Source organism: Danio rerio, chromosome 17 (assembly GCF_049306965.1).
Source record: "Danio rerio strain Tuebingen ecotype United States chromosome 17, GRCz12tu, whole genome shotgun sequence".
Lineage (NCBI taxonomy): Eukaryota > Metazoa > Chordata > Actinopteri > Cypriniformes > Danionidae > Danio > Danio rerio.
This window is the reverse complement of record NC_133192.1, coordinates 31,206,554-31,229,641: the sequence shown is the minus strand read 5'-3', so window position 1 is coordinate 31,229,641 and position 23,088 is coordinate 31,206,554. Positions and strand designations below refer to the sequence as shown.

General features: G+C 37.5%; 1 protein-coding gene across 2 annotated transcripts in view; it reads left to right on the top strand.

Moving 5' to 3' along the window:
* The first annotated feature begins 5,812 nt into the window (after positions 1 to 5,812).
* ush2a (Usher syndrome 2A (autosomal recessive, mild)) overlaps positions 5,813 to 23,088 on the top strand; it is a 394,144-nt gene continuing 376,868 nt past the window's right edge. The window contains exons 1-3 of one of the 2 annotated variants that reach the window (XM_009293147.5): positions 5,813 to 6,150; positions 8,132 to 8,785; positions 10,164 to 10,314. In XM_009293147.5, coding sequence (XP_009291422.2) covers positions 8,253 to 8,785; positions 10,164 to 10,314 — 684 coding nt within the window. In that variant the 5' untranslated portion in view covers positions 5,813 to 6,150; positions 8,132 to 8,252. Of the gene's footprint in view, positions 6,370 to 8,131; positions 8,786 to 10,163; positions 10,315 to 23,088 lie in introns of both variants that reach the window. The other variant, XM_073928624.1, reaches the window with a different exon arrangement.

Genomic DNA, 23,088 nt, shown 5'->3' with positions numbered 1-23,088 from the left:
AACGGAGCACTATCTGTATCCCTTTGCCAAACTGTGGCAGGATTTTCCTCCCGCGCCGGGAGTAAGAGGCTAATATAATCGTATGTATCTCAGCAGGACAGAGATTTCACTATGGAACCCTGGGGGAAAATACCACAGAACTGCACATCAGCAGCATAAAGCTCAAGATATGACTTTCAGCCTTTATTACAATTTACGGCATTATCACGTGCCATATTTTATTGTAAAACAAACCATATGCCAGTTTAACAGTCAAAAGGTGCATTTCTGCCTGTGAATTCCCTTCAGTAAAGTCAAGGAGGACAGGGCTGATTTGAATGTTGGCGTATGCTAATTTAGCATGGGAAACGGTAAAATTATACATACCAACATGGATTTTTTTTAATGCTGTATTACATATTTAAGTAGGGAAAAGAATGGGAAAATTGAATGGAAGCAGTCTAACGTGTTGTGTTTGTGGTTGTGAGCTTCATTAATTAGCAGAAGAGTCCAGGCGCGCAGCTGGGTTAAACTGCCAGGGTTCGTCTCCTGAGTACCTGGAATGCAGAGGATAGCTGTGTTAGCCTCATTTGCATGCTATCTCTGTGAACAAAAGCTAAGATAATGCTAAGGCTAATTCTAATACTGCTCTTCATTTCAACATTCTCAGCATTTGTGTGCAGCACATGCTGCAAGACGAGAGGCTTAAGAACAAAATCGATATGATTAAAATCCAAACCTGATGTCTACTTCAGTCTAATGGAAGAGAAAAAAACATGATGAAATTGTAGCCAGTGTTGTGAAATATACTCACTGGCCTTGATCTTAAATTTTTATCTCATGAGAATAAGTAAAACATGCAAAATATGCATACAGCATACTGGGATGTATGTCTTTCTGGGGATTTTTTATCCTTAAAAAGGCATAGTTCACCTGAAAACTGAAAATTCTGTGATCACGTATTCACCCTTGTCACAAACCTGCTTTAGTTTTTCTTCTGTAAAACACAACAGAAGATATTCTGAAGAAAGATGAAAACCTGTAACCATCGACTTCCATAGTATTTGTTTTTTTCCTACTGTAAAAGTTAAGGGTTACCAGTTTCCAGCTTTTTTTTTTCAAAATGTCATCTTTTAGGTTTAGCTGAAATAAAAAGAAAATCAAAAAGGTTTGTAACCCCTTGAGGTTGAATAAATGGAGAGAAAATCTTTTTTGGTGAACTGTCCCTTTAAGTTTCACAATGAATGGGTTGGTCAACCCAAATAATGAAAATGCTGTCATTATTTATTCACTTCTTACCACATGAAAAAAAAAATAGTGATTTATAGGAAACACTATGATGTTTTTCAACCATTCTATGGAAAAGTGTATTAAACTGTACTTTATTAGGTACTCCTTGCTAGTACCGGGTTGTACCCCCTTTTGCCATCAGAACTGCCTTAATCCTTTGTGGCATAGGTTCAACAAGGTGCTGGAAATATTCCTCATAGATTTTGGTTTGTGCAAATCTCCCGTTTTACCACATCCTAAAGGTGCTCTGTTGGATTGAGGTCTGGTGACTGTGGAGGCTATTTGAGTACAGTACAGTAAAGTCATTGTCTTGTTCAAGAAACCAGTCTAAGATGATTCATGCTTTATTACATGGCTGGAATTAGCCATTAAAAGATGGGTACACTGTGGTCATAAAGAGATGGACACAATACTCAGGTGGCTTTGACACGATGATCAGTTGGTACTAATGGGCCCAAAGTGTGCCAAGAAAATATCCCCCACAACATTACACCAAAACCACCAGGTTAAACTGCTGATACAAGGCAGGATGGATCCATGCTTTCATGCTGTTGACACCAAATTCTGACCCTACTGTCCAAATGTTGCAGCAGAAATATAGATTCATCAGACCAGGCAACGTTTTTCCAATCATCTGTTGTCCAATTTTGGTGAACCTGTGCTAATTGTAGCCACAGTTTCCTGCTCTTGGCTGACAGGAATGGCACCTTGAGTGGTCTTCTGCTGCTGTAGCCCATCAGCCTCTAGGTTGGACGAGTTGGACGTTCAGAGATGCTCTTTTGCATACCTCAGTTGTAAGGAGTAGTTATTTGAGTTACTGTTGCTTTTCTATTAGCTCAAACCAGTCTGGCTATTCTCCTCTGACCTCTGGCATCAAAAAAGCATTTGCACCCACGGAACTGCTGATGACTGGATGTTTTCTCTTTTTGGACCATTCTCTGTAAACCCGAGATATGGTTGTGCATGAAAATTCCAGTTAATCGGGAGTTTTTAAAATACTCAGACTATCCCATTAGGAACCAACAACCAACTTGCCACGTTTAAATTCTCCTTTCTTCCCCATTCTGATGTTTGTTCTGCAGCAGATCGTCCTGACCATGTCTACATGCTTACATGCCTAAATGCATTGAGTTGCTGCCATGTGATTGGCTGATTAGAGATCTGTGTTAACGAGCAGTTGGACAGGTGTACCTAAAGTGTACCTAAAATGGCCAGTGATTGTATATTATAGGTTCAACAACACATTGTCGTACTGTAGTATTAACTAGTGAACAAATAAACTGTAATACATTTGTTGAATACTTTGGTTTTTACTATGATAAAGTTCCATATAATACACCCTAGTTGTTGAAAACTACATTATTGAGTCATTTGTTTTGTTGTTGACTATAGCAAATAGCATCACCACAACAGATTACTTTAAGTACTTTATTATTGTATGGTTCAAAAACACTTGAGTATTGATTATAAATAGTATAGTACTTTATCTAGTGGGTTCTGTGGAACAAAAATATTTTGAAGGATGTCGAAAACTAAACTGTTTGTGTTCCCATTGACTTCCAGTTTTTTGAAAAAAAAAAATAATAATACAATAGAAATCCTGTCAAGTGTAAACTGAAGTGTTTAGTTATCAACATTCTGCCAAATTTCTTTTGTGTTCAGCAAAATAAGAGCATTCAGGTATGGAACAGCATGAGAGTGAGTTGTAGAGTCTTTAAACTAATATTTAAAACGTTTATCATAAAAAGTATTTATAACCCCATTAAGATTGTCTGATACTGCACTCGGCCCTCGAGTAAACAAGTCCAGCATGTGTCCTAATAGCAGCAGAAATAGGCTGCAGTTCTTCAGACACAGACGTGTTTAAAGAAGGTCTTTCTACTGCTGGACGCAGCTGATGGAGTTTATTGATTATTAGGCAAGTGGGCTAAGCTGCTTAAGGTCATTAGAAACACTTAATTAAAAAGAACTAGGGCTGTCTTTGCTTACAAAAGTAATTGCAACTGTTTAAATATTTCCCAAAGATAATACATAGGATCAAATAATAAATAATGAATATTACTGAAACTGATTTTGCTGTCTTAAAGGGCCAGTTTTACAAACAGGGCCGAGTTAAAACCAGGATTATACACCAGGGATTATTTACATTAGCGTATTTAAGCAGCTTTTTATAAATTATTTAGAAAAAAAATATCTAAAGTAACTTTCAGTCTAAGACTGGCCTAAACAGTGCAGTAAAATGTCAATTTATCTGGCAACCCTATTTCACAGCCTTAACTGCTTGATGTCCAAGAGCTCCGTCAGAGAAATTGAGTGAAAACCTAGGGTTTGTCTAACTTAAAGTTATCATGAAATCAAATGGACTCAGTTTGCTTTATGAGTGCACATCATTGAGTTGAACAAATTAATTTGTGTTAAAAAAATTGTATTAAAAAATAAAATGGCTGTAAAAAATCCTGGTTGTCTTAATTTTAAGTTGAATCAAATTAACCCTTTTCATTTTAACTTAAATTAAACTGACTTAAACAGCTTGTATTATTTTATCAATCAAAATAGAAACATGGTTACTTAGTTTAAATATTATAAAAATATATGATGTCATGATGTATTGATCTTGATATATTTATTTTATAGTGAGATTATCTTTAAATTCTGGTGTTGCTGCTGCTGATGATGTTGATGGTCTTCTCATCAGGATACAGTATTTACATTGAATGTTGCTCAGCACCTGCTGCATTAACAGACACTATAGGGCGCTTTTGGCAGTTTTGATACACAAACAGAGCTCTTGGACATGCAGCCATATCAGACCCTTTGGGATGGCAGCAGGTGCATATCTTTTAGTGATCCTGACTTGAACTACAATGCTGATAGGATGGATTTTAAAAATGAAATTCTAAATTAGTTTGGTTTAGTCTCTTAAAATAAAGGTTCTTTGTTGGCATCAATAATTCCATAAAGAACCTGCACTCTCATAAATAAAGGTACAGGAGCTGTCACTGGGGCAGTACCTTTTTAAAATATACATATTTTTACCCAAAGAGCACCATGGTACTTCAAAAATGCATCTTAATACCAAATGTACCTAAAAAGTACCTTTAAGGTACCATTGTGGACCCTTCAGATACAAATATGTACTGCCACTGTGACAGCTCCTGTATCTTTCTTTCTAAGAGTGTGGAACCTTTTTGTCTCACAAAATGTTCTTATATTATTGGTACAGTTATTGTGAAAAAAAAAAAAAATTTAGGTTTAAATGTATAAGTATTTTTAATGTTTTGTATATTATAACAAAATATAGAGAAATTGCAGGCAAATAGTGTAAATGCAACATAATGTGAATAACATATATAAATTGTATCCGCACAAGAAAGGTTCATTCAAACATTCATTTACTCCACCCCAATAAAACCACTGAAAACCCTTCCAAATGCCTTCTAGTTCACTATGAAGACTTTTCCAAAGGTCAAAACAAATGCACTGTAGGCCTCTAAATATGCATGCATTTTTTACAGGTAATCAGTGAAGTGTAAAAAAATGTCCCTCAGACTTTGTCCCACAGATGCCACAAATTTATTCCTTATAGCTCAAAAAGCCAAACATAAGTGTATACTTACTGTAATTATGTTTTTTTTTTTGTCTAAACGCTATAAGCCTTATATTTTTACTCTATTGATTTAAAATGGGCGTAAATAAAATGTATGATTCTTTTAAAAAAGAAATACTGTATATAGCCAAAAGTAAATGATATGGGTCTAAATTATACATTTTTATTTCATGCCAAAAATCATTCAAATATTTGTTCACACTTTATTTTGATGGTCTGTTTGTTGAATTTAAGGTACATTGCATCTGCATGCCAACTAATTCTCATTATATTATAAGTAAACTGTTAGGTTAAGTTTAGGATTGGGGTTAGTGTAAGTTGACGTGCTTGCAAAGTTTCTTATAGTCAGTTACATGTGTCTTGAAGGAGCAGTATCAACAGATATTAAGCAAACAGTCTACTAATACTCAAATGGACCATCAAAATAGTGTTAGCATATATTTGTTTTGATGCTCCATAAAGAGATTTTATTCATTTTGTACTGTAAATATCTAAAAACTTAATTTAGAATATGTGCATTGCTAAGGACTTAATTTGGACAAATTAAAAGACAATTTTCAGTTTTTTTAACCCTTGGATTCCAGATAGTCAAATAGTTTTATCTCAGAAAAATATTGTCCTTCCCTAACTAAGCATACACCAAAGAAGCTTCCAGAAGCTGTCAATTTCCAAAAATTTGAACTTATGACTTGTTTCTGTGGTCCTGGCTCACAAATATGCAATTAATTAAATGGAGTTTCTGAGAGTCATTTTTACAAGGTCTATGTTCTATTCAGGGACATATCAAGTGAGTTTAAGACGCACAAAGTAAGATGCGACATTTGGCTAATGTAATGCCATCCCAGTGATCAGTGTGAGCCATTGCGTCATGGACCATAATAATACTCCGACATCCCCACATAGTGCATCCATTGAGCCCCCTCTCTTTAATCCTTTGTCCTGCTTTCCCCTCCCGGAGTCCAGCACCTGAATGTGCAACTCTGTGCCGGGTTGCTTAGCGACGTCGAGTGGCGTTCCTGAGCCAAGAGATCCACTTGTTGAATCGAGACGTAATGTAACACTGACATCTTCCTCCAGCGAGCGAGCAGTGATGCCAACAGGTGTTTTGCCTTTATTCGTGGCGGATATGATCACGCGTGTTGTTTATCAGCCTTTCGGTCGATTGTTTTTAGAGTGATCGAACGTTGAAGTTCTGGATAGGAGCAGATGGCAAACTCTCATAATCTGCTTTGCTCAGAGTGGCCACGCGCTCCTTAAATGCAACATGCTTCGAGGTAAGAATATAGTTGATAGTGTTATGAATGGAGTAGTTGGTATATTTTTCATTCATGATTGCTTATATGAAATTATCTTATGCTACATATTTCTCTCAGTTGATGAAGACGTTCAAACACTAAAAGGCAAAGCTTTTGTTCATGGAAATGCAGGGTGCGTAATATGGGGGTTCAGACTAATTAGACAACTCCAAGTAAAACGTTGAGGCTTAAATGCATGTAAGTAAATGTGTTTTACTATTTCTCTACAAAAGTTTGGAATAGTATGCTAAATAGTCGTCGTTAGTCACTCCTGGGGAGTAACATTATTAATTTCATGCTTTAAGTGTCTAACAACGACAAGCAGCCATTTCTGAAGTACATTACGTTTATCAAACTGTATTGCAATTAAACAAAAATGTTGTTTAGGGGGTTTTAAGATAATTGATAGGTAGTCTATCTTATAGTTATAGTTCTTTATATGTTTGAATTATAATCATAAGTCTGAAAAAATAAAGCAGGTAAATGTAATGAAAGCAAATGACACCGGAAGTCTTGCATATTTAGGTTACAAATGGACGATTCTGCTTTTGATGCTGCCTTGTTAAAGGGGTAGTTCACCCAAAGCTGAAAAAGTCTGTCATTGTTTACTCATCCTCCACTTGTTTCAAATTTGTTTGAGTTTCTTTCTTCTGTTGAACCCAGACATATTTTTGAAGAAAGCTGGAAACTTTAACTACTGATTACTATAGTAGTCTATTTGTTTTTCATACAATTGATGTCAATGTTTACAGGTTTTCTGCTTTCTTCAAAATATATTTTGTGTGTGTGTGTGTTCAATAGAAGAAAGATACTGATAAAGGTTTGGAACCACATAAGAATAAGTGAAAAGTGTGTAAATGATTTATTTGGGAGGGTGAACTATCTCTATTTTATTGACATGAATGGCCTGTGAAGTGTTTACCTGCTACATCAGTGATCACATTGTCTTGTTGTTAAAGAAATGCATGCTATTTTATGTTTTATGCATTCAAAAACAGTAAAACAACTAGTTTTTAAAATAGTTGACTGAAATTTCTAGAATCCTTGATTATCTAAAACAGAATATTAATGTTAACCCTTCTGAGAATTAACCACGGTTGTGTTAAATGTTTGGTTCTTATATTGTTGTATTACTGTTTGTATAACCACAGATTTGCCCCTTTTTCATAATAAAAGTAATCGTTTGTGGAGTATGATTGCGAAAAAATGTACTATTTATTCTGTCCCACAACAAAGTTTTTCAAAATTGCAGTTTTTAATCTAGTGAATTTACATTGTAAATTAGAACACTTTTGATAGCAGGCAAAGGTAGCATAAAAACAAGGTGGATAGTGGTACCATAATACAATGCATGTAGCACAAGGAAATAGAGAGAAATGTTAAAAATGTTGAACTGTTGACCCTCGTAATTCAGAAAGTCTTTGTATAATATGCACGTGATTGAAAGAAGTAGAATTTCCCACGGGTTTTCTTGATCTTGCTCCTTTTTTTCATTCTGATAGTCAATAAGATTGGCTCTAGCAACCTGTTGAATGTATGTTGGCAAATCGCCTGCTGCTGTTGTAACATGAACGAGGTAAAAGACAACCGAGCTTGCACTCAGTCATCAATCTTGTAGAATGCTACTCTGGATTTATTCCTGTTTAAAAAAGAACTATGAGCCTATCTGATTTGTTTTTTTTAATCTTTTTCTTGTGCATGTATTTTGTGTCTTCACTATACACCGTTTTAGAATGGGTATTATAATTCTCCTCTTTGCAATGCCACTTGAATTCAGGGTAGATTGACACAAAGCCACGCTCAGTTCAAATCAGATGCACCGGCAAAAGTAATTGTTAAGCTTTTCTTGCATCAACTGGAATTCTTAGAGCCTCAGGGAAGATGTCAGGGTATAATATTTTTCTTAAATAGGTTTTCACAAATGATTTTGCTCTTCCTTTTCTCCTTTGGTTTTCTACAGGACTTTGACGGAGCCCAAATCCTAGCTATCATGTGAAGGCTTTGGCCTCCTCTTTGACATTGTGCCATTAAGCTGCGCTGCCTTACCCAAGGCACTGGACTGTAAAAATGTCACCACCGGCATGACCATCATTACTTATTTAAGATCACTACATCAGGAGGCAACCTCGCCACCAACAACGAATTGGCTCCTTGGGCACAAAGGTGCTATGTTATTACTGTACACCTTGGGCTTTTATGCCTCCCTCAGCCTGGTTGCCCCTCAGGGCAACTTCCCCAGGCTCGAGAACATAGGGGCACATAAATCTGTCAGCACCACACCAGCGAGAGCCACGTGCGGGATTCCCGAAAGGAGTACTTTCTGTCAAGCTGGCCAGGTTCAGGAAGATCTCCTCACTTGCATCCAGAAGTTCTGCATCCAAGAGTGTCCTCGCAGGTCTTCTACACCCGAATACATTGATGTTCTCACCGTAAACGTGGCCACGTGCTGGAAGGGCGATGCACGGGACCTTCGGCCAGGCGCAGAGGCCAATTCCAGCAGCTTCGTCTTTCCCACTTCAAAAGGTTGTCCAGCTTCCCCCTCGACTCTAGGCTACAGCCCAGCGAGCTCATTTACTTTAACGGTGTGGCTGAAACTCGAGCAAGACACTGTAATGTAAGTAGACACACGTCCAGAATTTTCCCTTAAGAAGATCAGAGAGGTAGTGCAAGTGTTTCTGTCACTTAGAGAGTGAATATTTTACTTAATCAACGGGATCAGTTTCAATACCTGCTCAGTTCCAGGAAAAGAATGACTTGTTAGAGCAACAAAAGTTGTATTATCTAAACCCGATATGGATTAGCTCAGCCGCTCGCCTTGTCAAAACTAGTTTTATTCAAAATAGATTTTCCTCTGTAGTTGATCCCCACTCAGCCGTTGGTTGTCCTCACCTCATTTTCAGACATTTCCTCTGTTGTATCTCCACTTTGAAAGCATGTTGGTACATGGAACACATTCTGTGAGGAGTCCTGCCAAGTTGAAAAAGCTCTGAGCCCTGTTCACTCTGCTCGGGCAAGACCAGCTGTGGCCAGTTTTAGATCAATGAAATGAAATTGCCACAGTGTTTCCTGAGCTCTGGCAAAAAAGCATCAACTCAAAGGCCACTTTGTTTTTCTACAGCACAGAAAATGATATAGTTGAAAGTGGGTGATGGGATGAAAGGATGGAGTCAGAGAGGCTGTAGAAGAAGAACAACTGTTTCAGCATTTTATATCAAGCGCAGAGCATGAAAAGAGAGAAAGCCACTAGTGTGCAGTGTGTGTTGAAAAATAAATAAGTGAGTCCGTGCGGTCAAGGCGGTTCATCCGTCGCAGTCTCTCCTTGAAGCTGCGCAAGTCAACAGGCTTGCGTGTTTATTCTGTTCTTAGTGAATTAATTGGCCTGTGTTTAATATCTGCCTAAGATCCCCTTGGTAATATGACATAAAAATATACACCGCTCAGACGTAGTTTTTTGGAACACTTGCCTTACTAGACATATTGAATACTAAAGTGTTGCCTTCCCTGGAGAAGCCTGGCCTAATTGCAAGTGGAGCAGGCAGCAAAGCTTGGCTGTAGGTGAGATGTTTCTGACTCCGGGGCCAACCGCAACCTGAGTACAAATGCGTTATGATTTATTGGATGCGGTGGCCTCTGTTCGTAAATGTTGCCGTTTCCTGTAAAACGTCTGTAATAGTGTTTCATATGACAGCGTATGAGGGGGTTTTCGAGTAACAAGAAAAGGCAAATGGAAAATATTGATACAACATGCATAAATGTCAGATTGATGTTCATTTTAGATGGTGAGGAATTTCCCAGTAAAAGAGGCTTGTTGGAATTTCATAGCTGATCTTTTAGAGGTGTATTGATTGTTTACTAATGCCTTTCACTGCTCCGTATATAATTATACGATACTCTGTGCTTACATGAAACAAAACTTTAAACTTTTTTTATGTTGTTTGTCTTAGGAAGATTGCTCACGTGAAATCATTAATGTTTGTTTTTGTAACATGCAGGACTTTAATAGAAAAGAGCACCGTAGAGAGACTGGTGCTGCTGGTGACAGTCTCTGAGAAAGATATTCAGATTCACTACGGGATTCAGAGCATAAGCATGAAGACTGCAGGTCACATTAGCATAGGCCACTGGGCACACTTGGCTCTACAGGTGAGCAGCATTTCTCTACTCTCTTATTTGTTCTGTGTGTTTTTTTGTACTGTATGAGTCACATGTGCTTTTTAAGATGACATCAAACAGCATGTTTCTTCATAATGTGACATCTAACTAGGACTTAACTATGTTTGGAATATTATTTCTGGGTTCAAGCCGCTGCTCATTTGAATTGAGAAAATATTTGTTCATGACTACTATTAATCATATTACACATTAAAGTTCATTTCACATAAAGTCAAGGTGTACACAACAGTATCTGGACTTACTGCATCACAAAGACTAATATTTTAACAATTTATAAAAAAAATAAATTACTTTCTGGCATAGATATAAAGTATATATTGCAATTGTGATTTTTGACAGTATTGCATCGCTTTGTGAATGTTTATTATTACCTGTTGTTGAGTTACTCCATACAGTTTGATAGAGCGATTGGGCGTGGAAGCTGCTTTGCATGGTGTTTAATATTGTTTAAGTTGTTTTAGAGGTGAAACATGTTATATATTTATTATTTTTAATTTAAATTTATCAAAATTCAGCTTCTGATTTATATATAGCATTGTACAAATATATATATATATATATATATATATATATATATATATATATATATATATATATATATATTGATTGATTGATTGATTGATTTATTGATTGATTGATTGATTGATTGATTGATTGATTGATGTGGTTCATGCCACTGTGGCGACCACTGAAAAATCTGGAACTAAGCCGAAGGGAAATGAATGAATGATTGATTTATTTAAGTATGCTAAATGTTTTTAAATCCATGTTATTTGGATTGATCCTGCTCAAGCAGCATGGTTGCGCAGTGGTTAGCACCGTCACCTCACAGCAAGAAAGTCACTGGTTTGAGTCCCGGCTGCGCCAGTTGGAATTTCTGTGTCCGCTTGTTAAGTGGTGACGTGTTTGTGACGTATGTAATACTATTTCCGGGTCCAAGCCGCCATTCATTTGAGTGGAGAAATCATTCGTTTATGATCACGTTTTATTCCTATCACACATTAAAGTTAATTTTACATAAAATCATAGTGTACACAACAATCTCTGGGCTTGCTGCATAACAAATGCCAAAAATGTAACAATTAATAAAAAAATTAATCACTTTCTAGCCATCGGATATTAGGCATGGACATATATACTGCGATCATGATTTTTGAAAGCATTAAATCGCTTTGTAAACATTTATTATTACCATTTCATGAGTCTGCCCATTTAGTTGAATAGAGCGCTTGGACCCGGAAGCCGCTTCGCGTGACGTCACACTTAACAAGCGGTTGGAGTTTGCATGTTCTCCTCGTGTTGGTGTGGTTTTCTTTCACGTGCTCTGGTTTCCCCCACAATCCAAACACATGGGCTATAGGTGAATTAAATAAACTAAACTTGGCTGTAGTGTATGAGTGTAAATTTGAGAGTGTATGGTTGTTTCCCAGTACTGGGTTGCATCTGGAAGGGCATCCGCTGTGTTAAACTGTGCTAAAATATTTGGTTGTTCATTCTGCTGTGTCGACCCTGGATGAATAAAGGGAACAAGCCAAAGAATAATGATTGAATGAATTATCCTGCTCAATAAGACCATAACATTTTTGTACAAATGAAATACAAACAAAAAATAGGCAAGTAAAAAATGTAAAGTTAAACAACAATAAAAGAATGAAAGTGGCTGTGAACTGTGGAAATAAAGTAACTGCACTCAGGAAACAAGCTTTTTAATTAATTAATTACAAATTTTAAGCATTTTGTTAAATCAATCAGTACGAGACAGACATGTATTTTTTTTTTCAAAATATGTCATGATGGAAACAGGGTCTATTTTAATTTCTCACTCATTCATTCATTATCTTGTCATCTCAGTCCCTTTATTAATCCGGGGTCGCCACAGCGGAATGAACCACCAACTTATCCACCTTCTTGCTGTGAGGCGACAGCACTACCTACTGCGCCACTGCTTCGCCCCTATTTTAATTTCTTGTCCTTAAAATGATAAATAATGTAATTCTAATTATTTATACAATTGAAGTCAAAATTATTAGTCCTCCTGTGAATTGTTTCTTTTTTCATGTGGATAAATTCATATTTGCTTTACTTAAGCTGTATTAAAAGCAGTTTTAGTTTATTGTTTAAACTTTTTTAAGGTCAGTATTATTAGCCCCCTTAAGCATTATTTTTCGATGGTCTACAGAACTGTTAATCAATGATTTGCCTAATAACTCTAACTTGTCTAATGAACTTAACCTAATTAAGCCTAGTCTAGTAAAATAGTTAATCTAGTAAAATAAAACTAGTAAATAATCTAGTCAAATATTATTTACATTCATCATGGCAAAGATAAAATAAATCAGCTATAAGAAATGAGTTATTAAAATGAATATGCTTAGAAATGTGTTGAAAAAATCTTCATTTTTAGGAGGCTAATAATTCAGGAGGGCTAATAATTCTGACTTCAACTGTGAATCAACTTGTCATTAATAAGAAAGAATACATTATTATATCAAATATTGTATTAAAATACATGCTGCGGAGGTGCCAGTGGTGTTGAATAGAGTTTAAGTACAGCAGACAAAACAATACAATGTAACAAGCTCGGTCAGGTATCGTGTAGTGTTGCTCTGGCAACCTTAAATCACGCTCCATTCACATCTGAGCTAATTAGCTGCTGGAAAATATTGATATTAATATTGTGTCGGAAGAACCCGCAGCAGGTTCTCGCTGAACCCATGTCACAACAGATTTCCACTTTGGACAAGATGCATGAATAGAAGGCGTTAATTACAGTGGTAAACATCTGCTTTCCTGCAGCTGTGAGGGCAGGAAGGGGGAAGAGAACAGGTCGGCCCTTCACACACCCCGCTCTGAATACATATCAGCACACACGCACACACACCAGGCCCTGTTGCTCCTGCTTCATTCCTGACAGAAAAAAATTCAGCTGCTTTTGCCTCTGCTTTGTTTTCAAAGAATGATACGCATCCAGTGCAGCAGTGCAAATATGAAGAGCATAAAAAACTGTGGCATAGCAGGGTCATGTTTCATTCTCAGCTTTCTGAGGCCTTTCGCAAAGACAAAGTAGCAGTCAGCTCCATCAGGACGGGCTCTCTGGCATTGTTCAGCTTTGGGAATGGCTCCCTGTATCTCTGTGTCAGAAATGAAAGGGGAAAGAGCAGAGGATAAACTTGGCCATCATCAGGAAACAGAGTGCTCTGTCTGTGGAGAGTATTACCTTACAATAGTAGTGATTATTATGGCTTTAAATTGCAATCGTTCAGATTATGAATAGCAGGTTGACTTCTGGGACAGAAAACATTATTATGATAATGAGATCCTTCCCACATATTCAGAGGTAATATGTTCCCTGCGTGTGACAGCCTTGACTTGGACTATATAAGGTATATTCTCTGTGCCCATTAGGAATTTAAACTGCAGGCCGGCCACTGTATTCCAGGGACAAAATTAGCCTATTTTCAGCCTTAACTCTTGATGGTGGTCTACTTGCAAAGGACTATTACTGATGCTGTCCAACTAACTGTTTTCACACCAGCTTTTTTTTCTGCCAGGTACAGAACTGTCCTTTGATACTGTATGATGATAAAATACATTACAAAAGTAAACATATTCAAGTTTTTTGTTGTATAAGATGAATGGCTAATATAAAGCAGAACATAAATAACCCTGACTCGTCTCAGCAGACACACAACGTCATAAGTTAATGTTAGGTTAGATTTAGGTTGCCAGGACAATGTTATTTTAACGTCCAATTATGGCGTAAAATGTCCTTGATATTTTTTGTACTGACATTTATTCATTAGATAGATATGGCAACCAAAATCAGATGGACGTTATAATGGTAACATCCACACAAAGTCAAGCAGTAACATTATTAGAGATTGATACAGTATTTGGTTGTTTTTAGGTTGCGATGGAAAGTAACATGCAATGTCTGTTGAACATTGGACATTGATGTTAAACTGATTTTTATTTTCAAACAAAATGCAACATCCCACGACATTCTCAATCTGATGTCATGTTGACATTCTGTACCTGCTGGGTATTCATTCATTTTCTTGTCGGCTTAGTCCCTTTATTAATCCGGGATTGCCACAGCAGAATAAACCGCCAACTTATCCAGCAAGTTTTTACGCAGCGGATGCCCTTCCAGCCGCAACCCATCTCTGGGAAACATCCACACACACATTCACACACACACTCATACACCACAGACAATTTAGCCTACCCAATTCACCTGTACCGCATGTTTTTGGACTATGGGTGAAATCGGAGCACCCGGAGGAAACCCACGCGAACGCAGGAAGAACATGCAAACTCCACAAAGAAACGCCAACTGAGCTGAGGTTCGACCTGCTGGGTATATTTTATCAAAATATTGCTAGGTGAAAATGGCTGCAATAGAAAGTCTGAACGATTTTGCCGGGTTGTGATGTTTTTTGAAAGGTCTTTTATGTTCAGTGTCTGTCATTTATTTTATTGAAGGATAAACAAAGGAAACCCTGTCTTAGAAGTCTCTTTACCAAGAAATAATCACAAATTTGCAAGTTAACCTTAGTGATCAACTAGTCCAGTGTTTGGCAGTCTTATGTTTTTGTAGGGCCTTTTAATTTCAGTGATGCAGAAAATTTGAAAATAATTGCAGATCACATTTGAAATGTTCCTGAAACGTTCTGTTTAACTTGAAGAAATTGTGATAGGAATAAATAAATGTTACATTTGTACAGAAAAATGTATTTTTCAAAATATCAACAAATAAAACATTGTTGTAGTTTAAAGTGTGCTTCACACAGGTGAGTGGGGTTGACAAACCACCTGTAAAAACATTCTTTTCTCCCTCTAAAAAACAAACAAAAACCACCTCCCTCCCTTACTCTAGCACCTAATTCTAAGAGCATTAGCAGTTCTTTTCTATAATTAACACTTATTGTGTGAATCGCTGAATGCCTCCTCAATTGTAAGTCACTTTGGACAAAAGCGTCTGCTAAATAACTAAATCTAAATGTAAATGTTTAATGATTATGAAAAAGACAGGAAAAATTTTTTAATCTACTAAAAATAATCCAGACAAAATATTCAAACAACACAGAACATAGGAAGAAAGCAAACTGAAGAACTTAAATACATGATAATCATAAACATAACAAAAATCAAAACAGATGTGTTCATTCATTCATTCATTTTCTTTTCATCATAGTCCCTCTATTAATCCGGGGTCACCACAGCGGAATGAACCACCAACTTATCCAGCACATTTTTACGCAGCGGATGCCCTTCCAGCCGCAACTTATCTCTGGGAAACATCCACACACACACATACACATACACACACACACACACACACACACACACACACACACACACACACACACACACACACACACACACACACACACACACACACACACACACAAACAACAGACAATTTAGCCCACCCAATTCACCTGTACCACATGTCTCCACACAGAAACGCCAACTGAGCCAGCCGAGGCTTGACCCAGCGACCTTCTTGCTGTGAGGCGACAGCACTACCTACTGTGCCACTGCATCGCCACAAATGTGTTAAAAGTAAAAAATAATGATAAGGAAACTTACAAATAAAACTGGAAACAACTAACCAAGAGAAACAAGGTAAAAGTTTATGAAAATTAAAGCAAATCAGACTAAACAAGTAACAAAGACGAATAAGGTAAAAGTTCATGAAAATGAAACATGAGACTGATCTTTTCAAAACAATTACATTTTTAGGGAGCTCGTTCTTTCTTGGGTCAGGTTTAATTGAATAAAATAATTTACATTATGGGGCGGCATGATGGCTCAGTGGTTAGCACTGTGGCCTCAAAGCAAGAAGGTTGCTGGTTTGAGTCTTGGCATGGCCAGTTGTCATTTCTGTGTAAAGTTTACATGTTCTTCCCTGTGACCATGTGGGTTTCCTACGGTATCCCCCATAGTCCAAAGACCTGCAATTTAGGTGAATTGAATAAACTAAATTGGCCATAGTGTGTGTGTGTATGTGTGTGAATGAGTGTGTATAGGTGTTTCCCAATGCTGGGTTGCGTCTGGAAAGGCTTCCGCTGTGTAAAACATATGCTGAAATAGTTGGTGATTCATTTCACTGTGGTGACCTCTGAAAAAGAGACTAAGTCTAAGGAAAATGAATGAATGAATGAACTTGCGTATTTTCATTAGGATTCACCTTATGAATTGTTTGCAACTCCTTGAGTTATTAAATTGACAAATTACTGACATCCATTTTAATGTTTAAAAAGTTGGAAAAATGGTGCTTAAATGTCATAAAAAAAGGTTTAACTTTATTTTTTCATTCAACCTAATTGAATATGCTATGGTTTTAAACAAATTTATTATATCGATACACCCAGCATTTTATTGTATGTACATTTCTGGTTTATGGCTTTAACAAATCCCAAACTTCCCAAATTAAGACAACTCTTCCCCCTGAAAGTTGTTTACATACCCATGTAAATGTACCGCAGATTTACTATATTGATCATCCAGAAGCATTAGTTCTGTTAAACTTAATTTCGTGTTTTTTGTCTGTGATGCATTGTTACCTCTTTCCCTTTTCTTTGATTGTATCTACTTTAATATTACGTATAAACTGTATTATAGAACAGTCAGTCTGGATTTCATGCCATAATCACTGTGGCACTATACTTTCACATTCCCTCAGGGTCAGTTTGGGCTTATTTGTTGTCTTTAGCTCTGCTACTTTTTGCCAGTATGGTTTTGTCAAAAGCAGGCAGTCAAATAATTAAGCGCTCTGACAGGTAGCTGTCTACTTGTCGTCTGTCGAGGAAGCCTCTATAGTCAAAAGAAACTCCAAGATAAAGAGAGCGGAGGAAAAAAGAAACACTCAAACGGAATTCAACATTACAGCATTTAGAAAGGCTTCAGGGGAAAAGAAAAGAGGAGTTGATCTGTAGGTGCTTGTCCGTAGTCATTACTTGAAGAGAAGAGTGAGAGCAACAGAGGAGGAAAAGCTAGAGAAGAGTGATATGCCTTTTATGCTGCCCGTCCGGACGGCAATGGGGAGCGACATTGGGCTCCTGTCAGTTGTTTGTTGCACTGCTTATTGTGGGTAATTTGTCTCTCTGAAGATGTGGGCCGTAATTGAGATCAAGCAAGTATCGAGTGGCATAAGACTCGGCAGGGAGGAAAAGTACAACAGTGTTCTTTTTGTCTCTCTTTGCACGTCAGTTCAAAACCATGAACGTATCACAGAGTTGCTGACGAGCCTCGGCAGGTCTCGACACATGAAAAGAGGCGTTGAAGAGGGAAAGTTGAAAATGTAAATGCCAAGGAGGAACTGTGATTACAGCAGCTCCTCAACGTAAATCAAATTATCATATCAATGCGTGTCAGGTGCCTGTCATGACAAAACTCGCTCTTATGAATGTTTAAAATTGCCTTGTTCTCGCATATAAAGGTTTGGACTCTTCTTCACTAGTGAAGTGGACGTTATCACATGTACATCTTGTCCATTTCGTGGGATCCATGTCACAGAGGTGGTTTTGTCTGCTCTGCCTTTTAGGTCTCGTGTTTGGTTACAATTTCAAAAGCTCCTCTGATGTCAAGTAGAGACGGGACCTTGCTTGGTTCAAACAGAACTAGAGTTATTCTTCCTGGAAACTCAATCAGCACTTTGCTTTCTGGTTTTGGTGCTCAAATAAACTAACAATTATTTTCCTGTTTTCATTCATTCATTTTCTTGTCAGCTTAGTCCCTTTATTAATCCGGGGTCGCCACAGCGGAATGAACCGCAAACTTATCCAGCAAGTTTTTATGCAGCGGATGCCCTTCCAGCCGCAACTTATCTCTGGGAAACATCCACACACACATTCACACACACACTCATACACAAAGGACAATTCGGCCTACACAATTCACCTGTACAGCATGTCTTTGGACTGTGGGGGAAACCGGAGCACCCGGAGGAAACCCACGTGAATGCAGGGAGAACATGCAAACTCCATACAGAAACGCTGACTCGAACCAGCAACCCAGCGACCTTCTTGCTGTAAGGCGACAGCACTACCTACTGCGCCACTGCTTCGCCCTTCCTGTTTTCATTGATTTATTATCTTAAGCAATATTTATTTTCTAAAGTGAAATCACGATGCATATAGGGTATTTTATACCATATGTCTGAAACCTGAATTGGATTGACTCTAGATGTTTACAGTATATCAGTAGGGTTAGGAGATTTAAGGAACTCCATTTTTTAGGAAATAGTCTCATTTTACAAGTTGAGTTCTACCATTTTTTATCCATTTAGGTGATTATCTGTATGGTGGGAGCACTTTTAGCTGAGTTTAGCATAAATTATCGACTATTAGCATCTTGCTCTAAAAAATAAATAATTTATTTTGATAATTTTCTTATTTAAAGCTTTTTTGTAGTTACATGCAGGGCTTAACATTAACACCTGCCAACCCACCAAATGCTGGTAGGTTTCAGCTTTGGCGGGTTAGACAGTCACTCCCACTAGCCACTTTGGCTGGTTGAAAATAATTTTTCTTTTCTTAAAAGCAGGGTTCGACTGTAAGGATGACCCAATATACGTGCAAATGTGATCTTAGAATCGAGAAACAGCACGATTAACATGCTTGAGCAAAAGAAAACAGGTGAATACCGAATGAGAGGATGATCACTCACGCAAACAGCTGATGTGATGCGCCCGACTGTTTAAAGCATGTGCGTGCTCCTGTTTCCATGCTTGAAGCAACCGTGCCTGGAACGCAGTTGTGGTCGGTTCTCTTTCATATAGAACAGACAAAAAGTGAAAAAGTGATGCTAATGCACCAACAGTCTTGCTGCTTTCAAGAGCTCCAAATGTGTCTTTTTGTTAGCAGCACCGGTTGCTTTCGCTTTGAACAGATTATTAATTGGCCTTAACCGTGTGAACATCCTTTCCTTATCACACAGCATGTTTTTCCACCTGCTTTCTTTTGCTTACGGTTAAGAAATGTTTTGTTAAATAAAAAAAATATAGAATAAAGCTATATTTAGCTTGTTTTGACGCATTTAAAATTTGTGGCTAAGAAATAATTATTGTTTGGTGTGGTCAGAGATAAATTTGGTAAATCCCTAATTTTGAGTCCTGAAAAGTCATGTGAAATAAAAACTAATTGTAATACAATACAATACGGATGTGGCGCAGTAGGTAGTGCTGTTGCCTCACAGCAAGCAGGTTGCTGGGTCGCTGGTTCTAACCTCGGCTCTGTTGGCGTTTCTGTGTGGAGTTTGCATGTTCTCCCTGCCTTTGCGTGGGTTTCCTCCGTGTGCTCCGGTTTCCCCCATAGTCCAAAGACATGCGATACAGGTGAATTGGGTAGGCTAAACTGTCTGTAGTGTATGAGTGTGTGTGTGAATGTGTGTGTTTTCCAGAAGGGCATCTGCTGCGTAAAAAATCTTGCTGGATAAGTTGGCGGTTCATTCCGCTGTGGCGAACCCGGATTAATAAAGGGACTAAGCCGACAAGAAAATAAATGTAATACAACACTATGAAACTATGGCCCATTTGTTCATACACGCCACACAAAATGTGAAATGAATGAGGAGGCATGTGGACAAAACACAAAATCTAAATCAAGTAATTTTAGCATGTCAAAGTCATTTATGCATATAAAAATATTTTCCCAACAACAAAATTCTGGCTAGTAAAAATGCAGAGTGGCTTGTAATGTTGGAAAATTACTAGCCACTGTGGCTGGTGATCAAAGAGTTAATGTCAAGCCCTGGTTACATGGTGTACTAAGTCTGATACAATAGAAAAAGGCAGATATGACTAGGAACTATACACTACCTGACAAAAGTCTTGTTGTTAATTCCAGTTGTAAGAGCAACAAATTATACCTTGACTTCTAGTTGATCATTTGGAAAAGTGTCAGAAGGTAGATTTCTCTGATGAATCATCTGTTGAACTGCATCCCAATCATCTCAAATACTGCAGAAGACCTATTAGTCCCCGCATGGACCTAAGATTCTCACAGAAATCAGACAAGTTTGATGAAGGAAAAATCATGGTTTGGGGTTACATTCAGTATGGGTGTCTACGAGAGATCTGTAGAGTGTATGGCAACATCAACAAAACGTTTGTGCAGCCCATTATATTACAAACCACTGGAGAGGCCAAATTCTTCAGCAGTATAGCGCTCCTTCTCTTACTTCAGCCTCCACATTAAAGTTCCTGAACGCAAAAAAGGTCAAGGTGCTCCAGGATTGGCCCGCCCAGTCACCAGATATAAACAATATTGAGCATGTCTGGGGTAAGATGAAGGAAGAGGCATTGAAAATGAATCCAAAGATGTGCCTATTGCACATCATGGTATGGCAGCAAACTTCCTTGATTATTATGCCGGAATATGAGCATTGTTCTTAGTACTCATGGATTTTATAAATGAGCCAAACTAACAAATAGAAAACAGCTGGTGGCAGTGAGGACATAATGGTTCAATGGTGTATGGGAAATATAGTCCAGATAACAAGGAACAGCATACAACCAAAGTGCCCTGAAAGTTTGTTAAAAGGTCACTGCAGGCAGTATTTGTGACACAATTATCTGTGTTTAAGAAATTTTTATTGGTAAAACTCATTTCATCAAGAACCCATGTGTTTGAGTTTTGCTGCATAGTTTTGGCAGTGTTTTTAAGTTGTTCACATAGATTTGCTTTCTTATCCTAAAAGTCTAGTCACATTTATTTATATAGTGCTTAAAATAAAGATTGAGACAAACCAGCATCACAGAGATCAGTAAAAAAGAAGAATCATTTGCATAAATCGAGGATGTCATTATTTAACTTTAGTCAGAAATTCAGTGTTTGTTCAGTTCAGATCAATAACTGCTCTGTTTGAAATTGATTTTGTGCAAGCTGTGCTTAACAGTATAGCCAATAGAAAATTGATATTTTTTGCATCCAAACTTTAACTAATATGACCACATAATATGACCACAACCATTTTATTTTAGAGATTGTCACTTGGCTCACAAATCAAAGGAGGCATGTACACACAGTTTATGACAGTATGTTCTCCAGCTCCTGTGGGAAGCGTTCTCAAACTGCACTCTTGTGGCTGTTTATATGTTGTCTTTGGCTGTTCGAAGTTCGTGAGAATCCCACAAGTTAATGAACATTTTCACGCACAATTAGAGCTTCCACAAGGGTCTAGGCCTTGGCCGTGCCATTTCGATCGTCGAGGCTTGCACTGTGGCAGACACTCGTTCTCTGGGGACATTTGTTTTGGCCAAGAGCTGCCGAGTCTCAAGCTCTTAACCCGAATGTGCACATGCCTCATCACCCTGCGCGAACTTCACCCCACCCAAAGATAAGTAGGCCAACCAGCCCGTGGCCCAGGGCCCCTTGAGCCAGAGCACCACTAAAACCGGAGTGGAGTGGTGGGGTTGGCGAAGGGTAGCTGGACGCCTCGAGTCAAACTATATGTGCATGAAAAAAAAAGATCACACAGTATAATAAAAGCCTTTAGGCTGCTTGCTTTCACACTATATGTTTAGTAATAAAGTCTTTAACACAAAAACGGCCATATTTACAAATAGTTTGCGTCAGACTAACCCCTTTTTTGGAAGCTAAAACTATTATCAGGATTTAAATCAGCACTGATAAGACAGAAATAGAGATTTTTGTGGAAGACCTTATCACATTGTTAGAGCTTTCCTTTTAGATTTAGACATCATGCAATTTGATTTACGAATGTTTGTGGTAGGTCTTTCTTAAGAGACCCCTAAAATTTATGAATGCCTTTCTGCTTCAAATCAGATTCAAGTTATTGATACTGCGGTTCATCTCCTAACTTAAGTTCACAGATTAAATTCCTTTAAGAATGTTTTTACATTTGTACTGTTTTGTTTGTTGTTGTTGTTTATTTGGTTCAAATCAAAGTAGAAAATAATACAATTGGTTTGTAAAGCACTCATAACCTAAAGATGTACAGTAAAACGGGCAAAAAGGAAGAAATGATGTGCTGTGTAGGCATGGACTGGTATAAGATTTTGATGGTGTGATGGAACCTTGGATAAAAATATCAGGTTTCACGGTTTGACGATATTGTGATTACTGCCCTAAGATATATTCTTTTAAGTGCCTGGGTAAAAAAACAAAAACTTTTTCCCATTTTGACACAATATATTTTATTTTGAAAAAACATTTCAAATATTTTGGAGCAGTAAACATGTCAGGCTAAATAACTCATATATCATTGACCTCTGTTGTCTTCATTTGTTTCAAAAACACTGATTTCATTACAATTAAAATGGGATATTTGGATATCTTTTCTGCTGGAGATACTGTTGTCTTAAAAACAACAGCAAAAAACTTGAATAAAAATTGTATACACACTTTAGGAATCGTATAGCAGAAAGCTTTTAAACCTTGACTTTTCTAAACCGCAGTATACCTTGAAAATGACTATCTTCCCATGCCCAGTGCCAAGCTAAGTGTGCTTGTTGATTGTGATTGGTATGTTTAGTACTTGAGGCCTTATAAAATATGTTAGGACTCTGATGCAGGGAGACAAGCAAGAAAACACATTTCTGATCTTTTTGTATTATAAACTTTTTTACAGTTATGAGAAAAACCATGTATGCTCATTTTGCATTTATATTTGAGCCAAACCACGCCGCAGTTTTGTCCATCTTTGACCCATCGTCTCACAACTTTTTTTTTTTAACACTAGGGGTTCAGATATCAGTGTTTCCTATTAGTTATA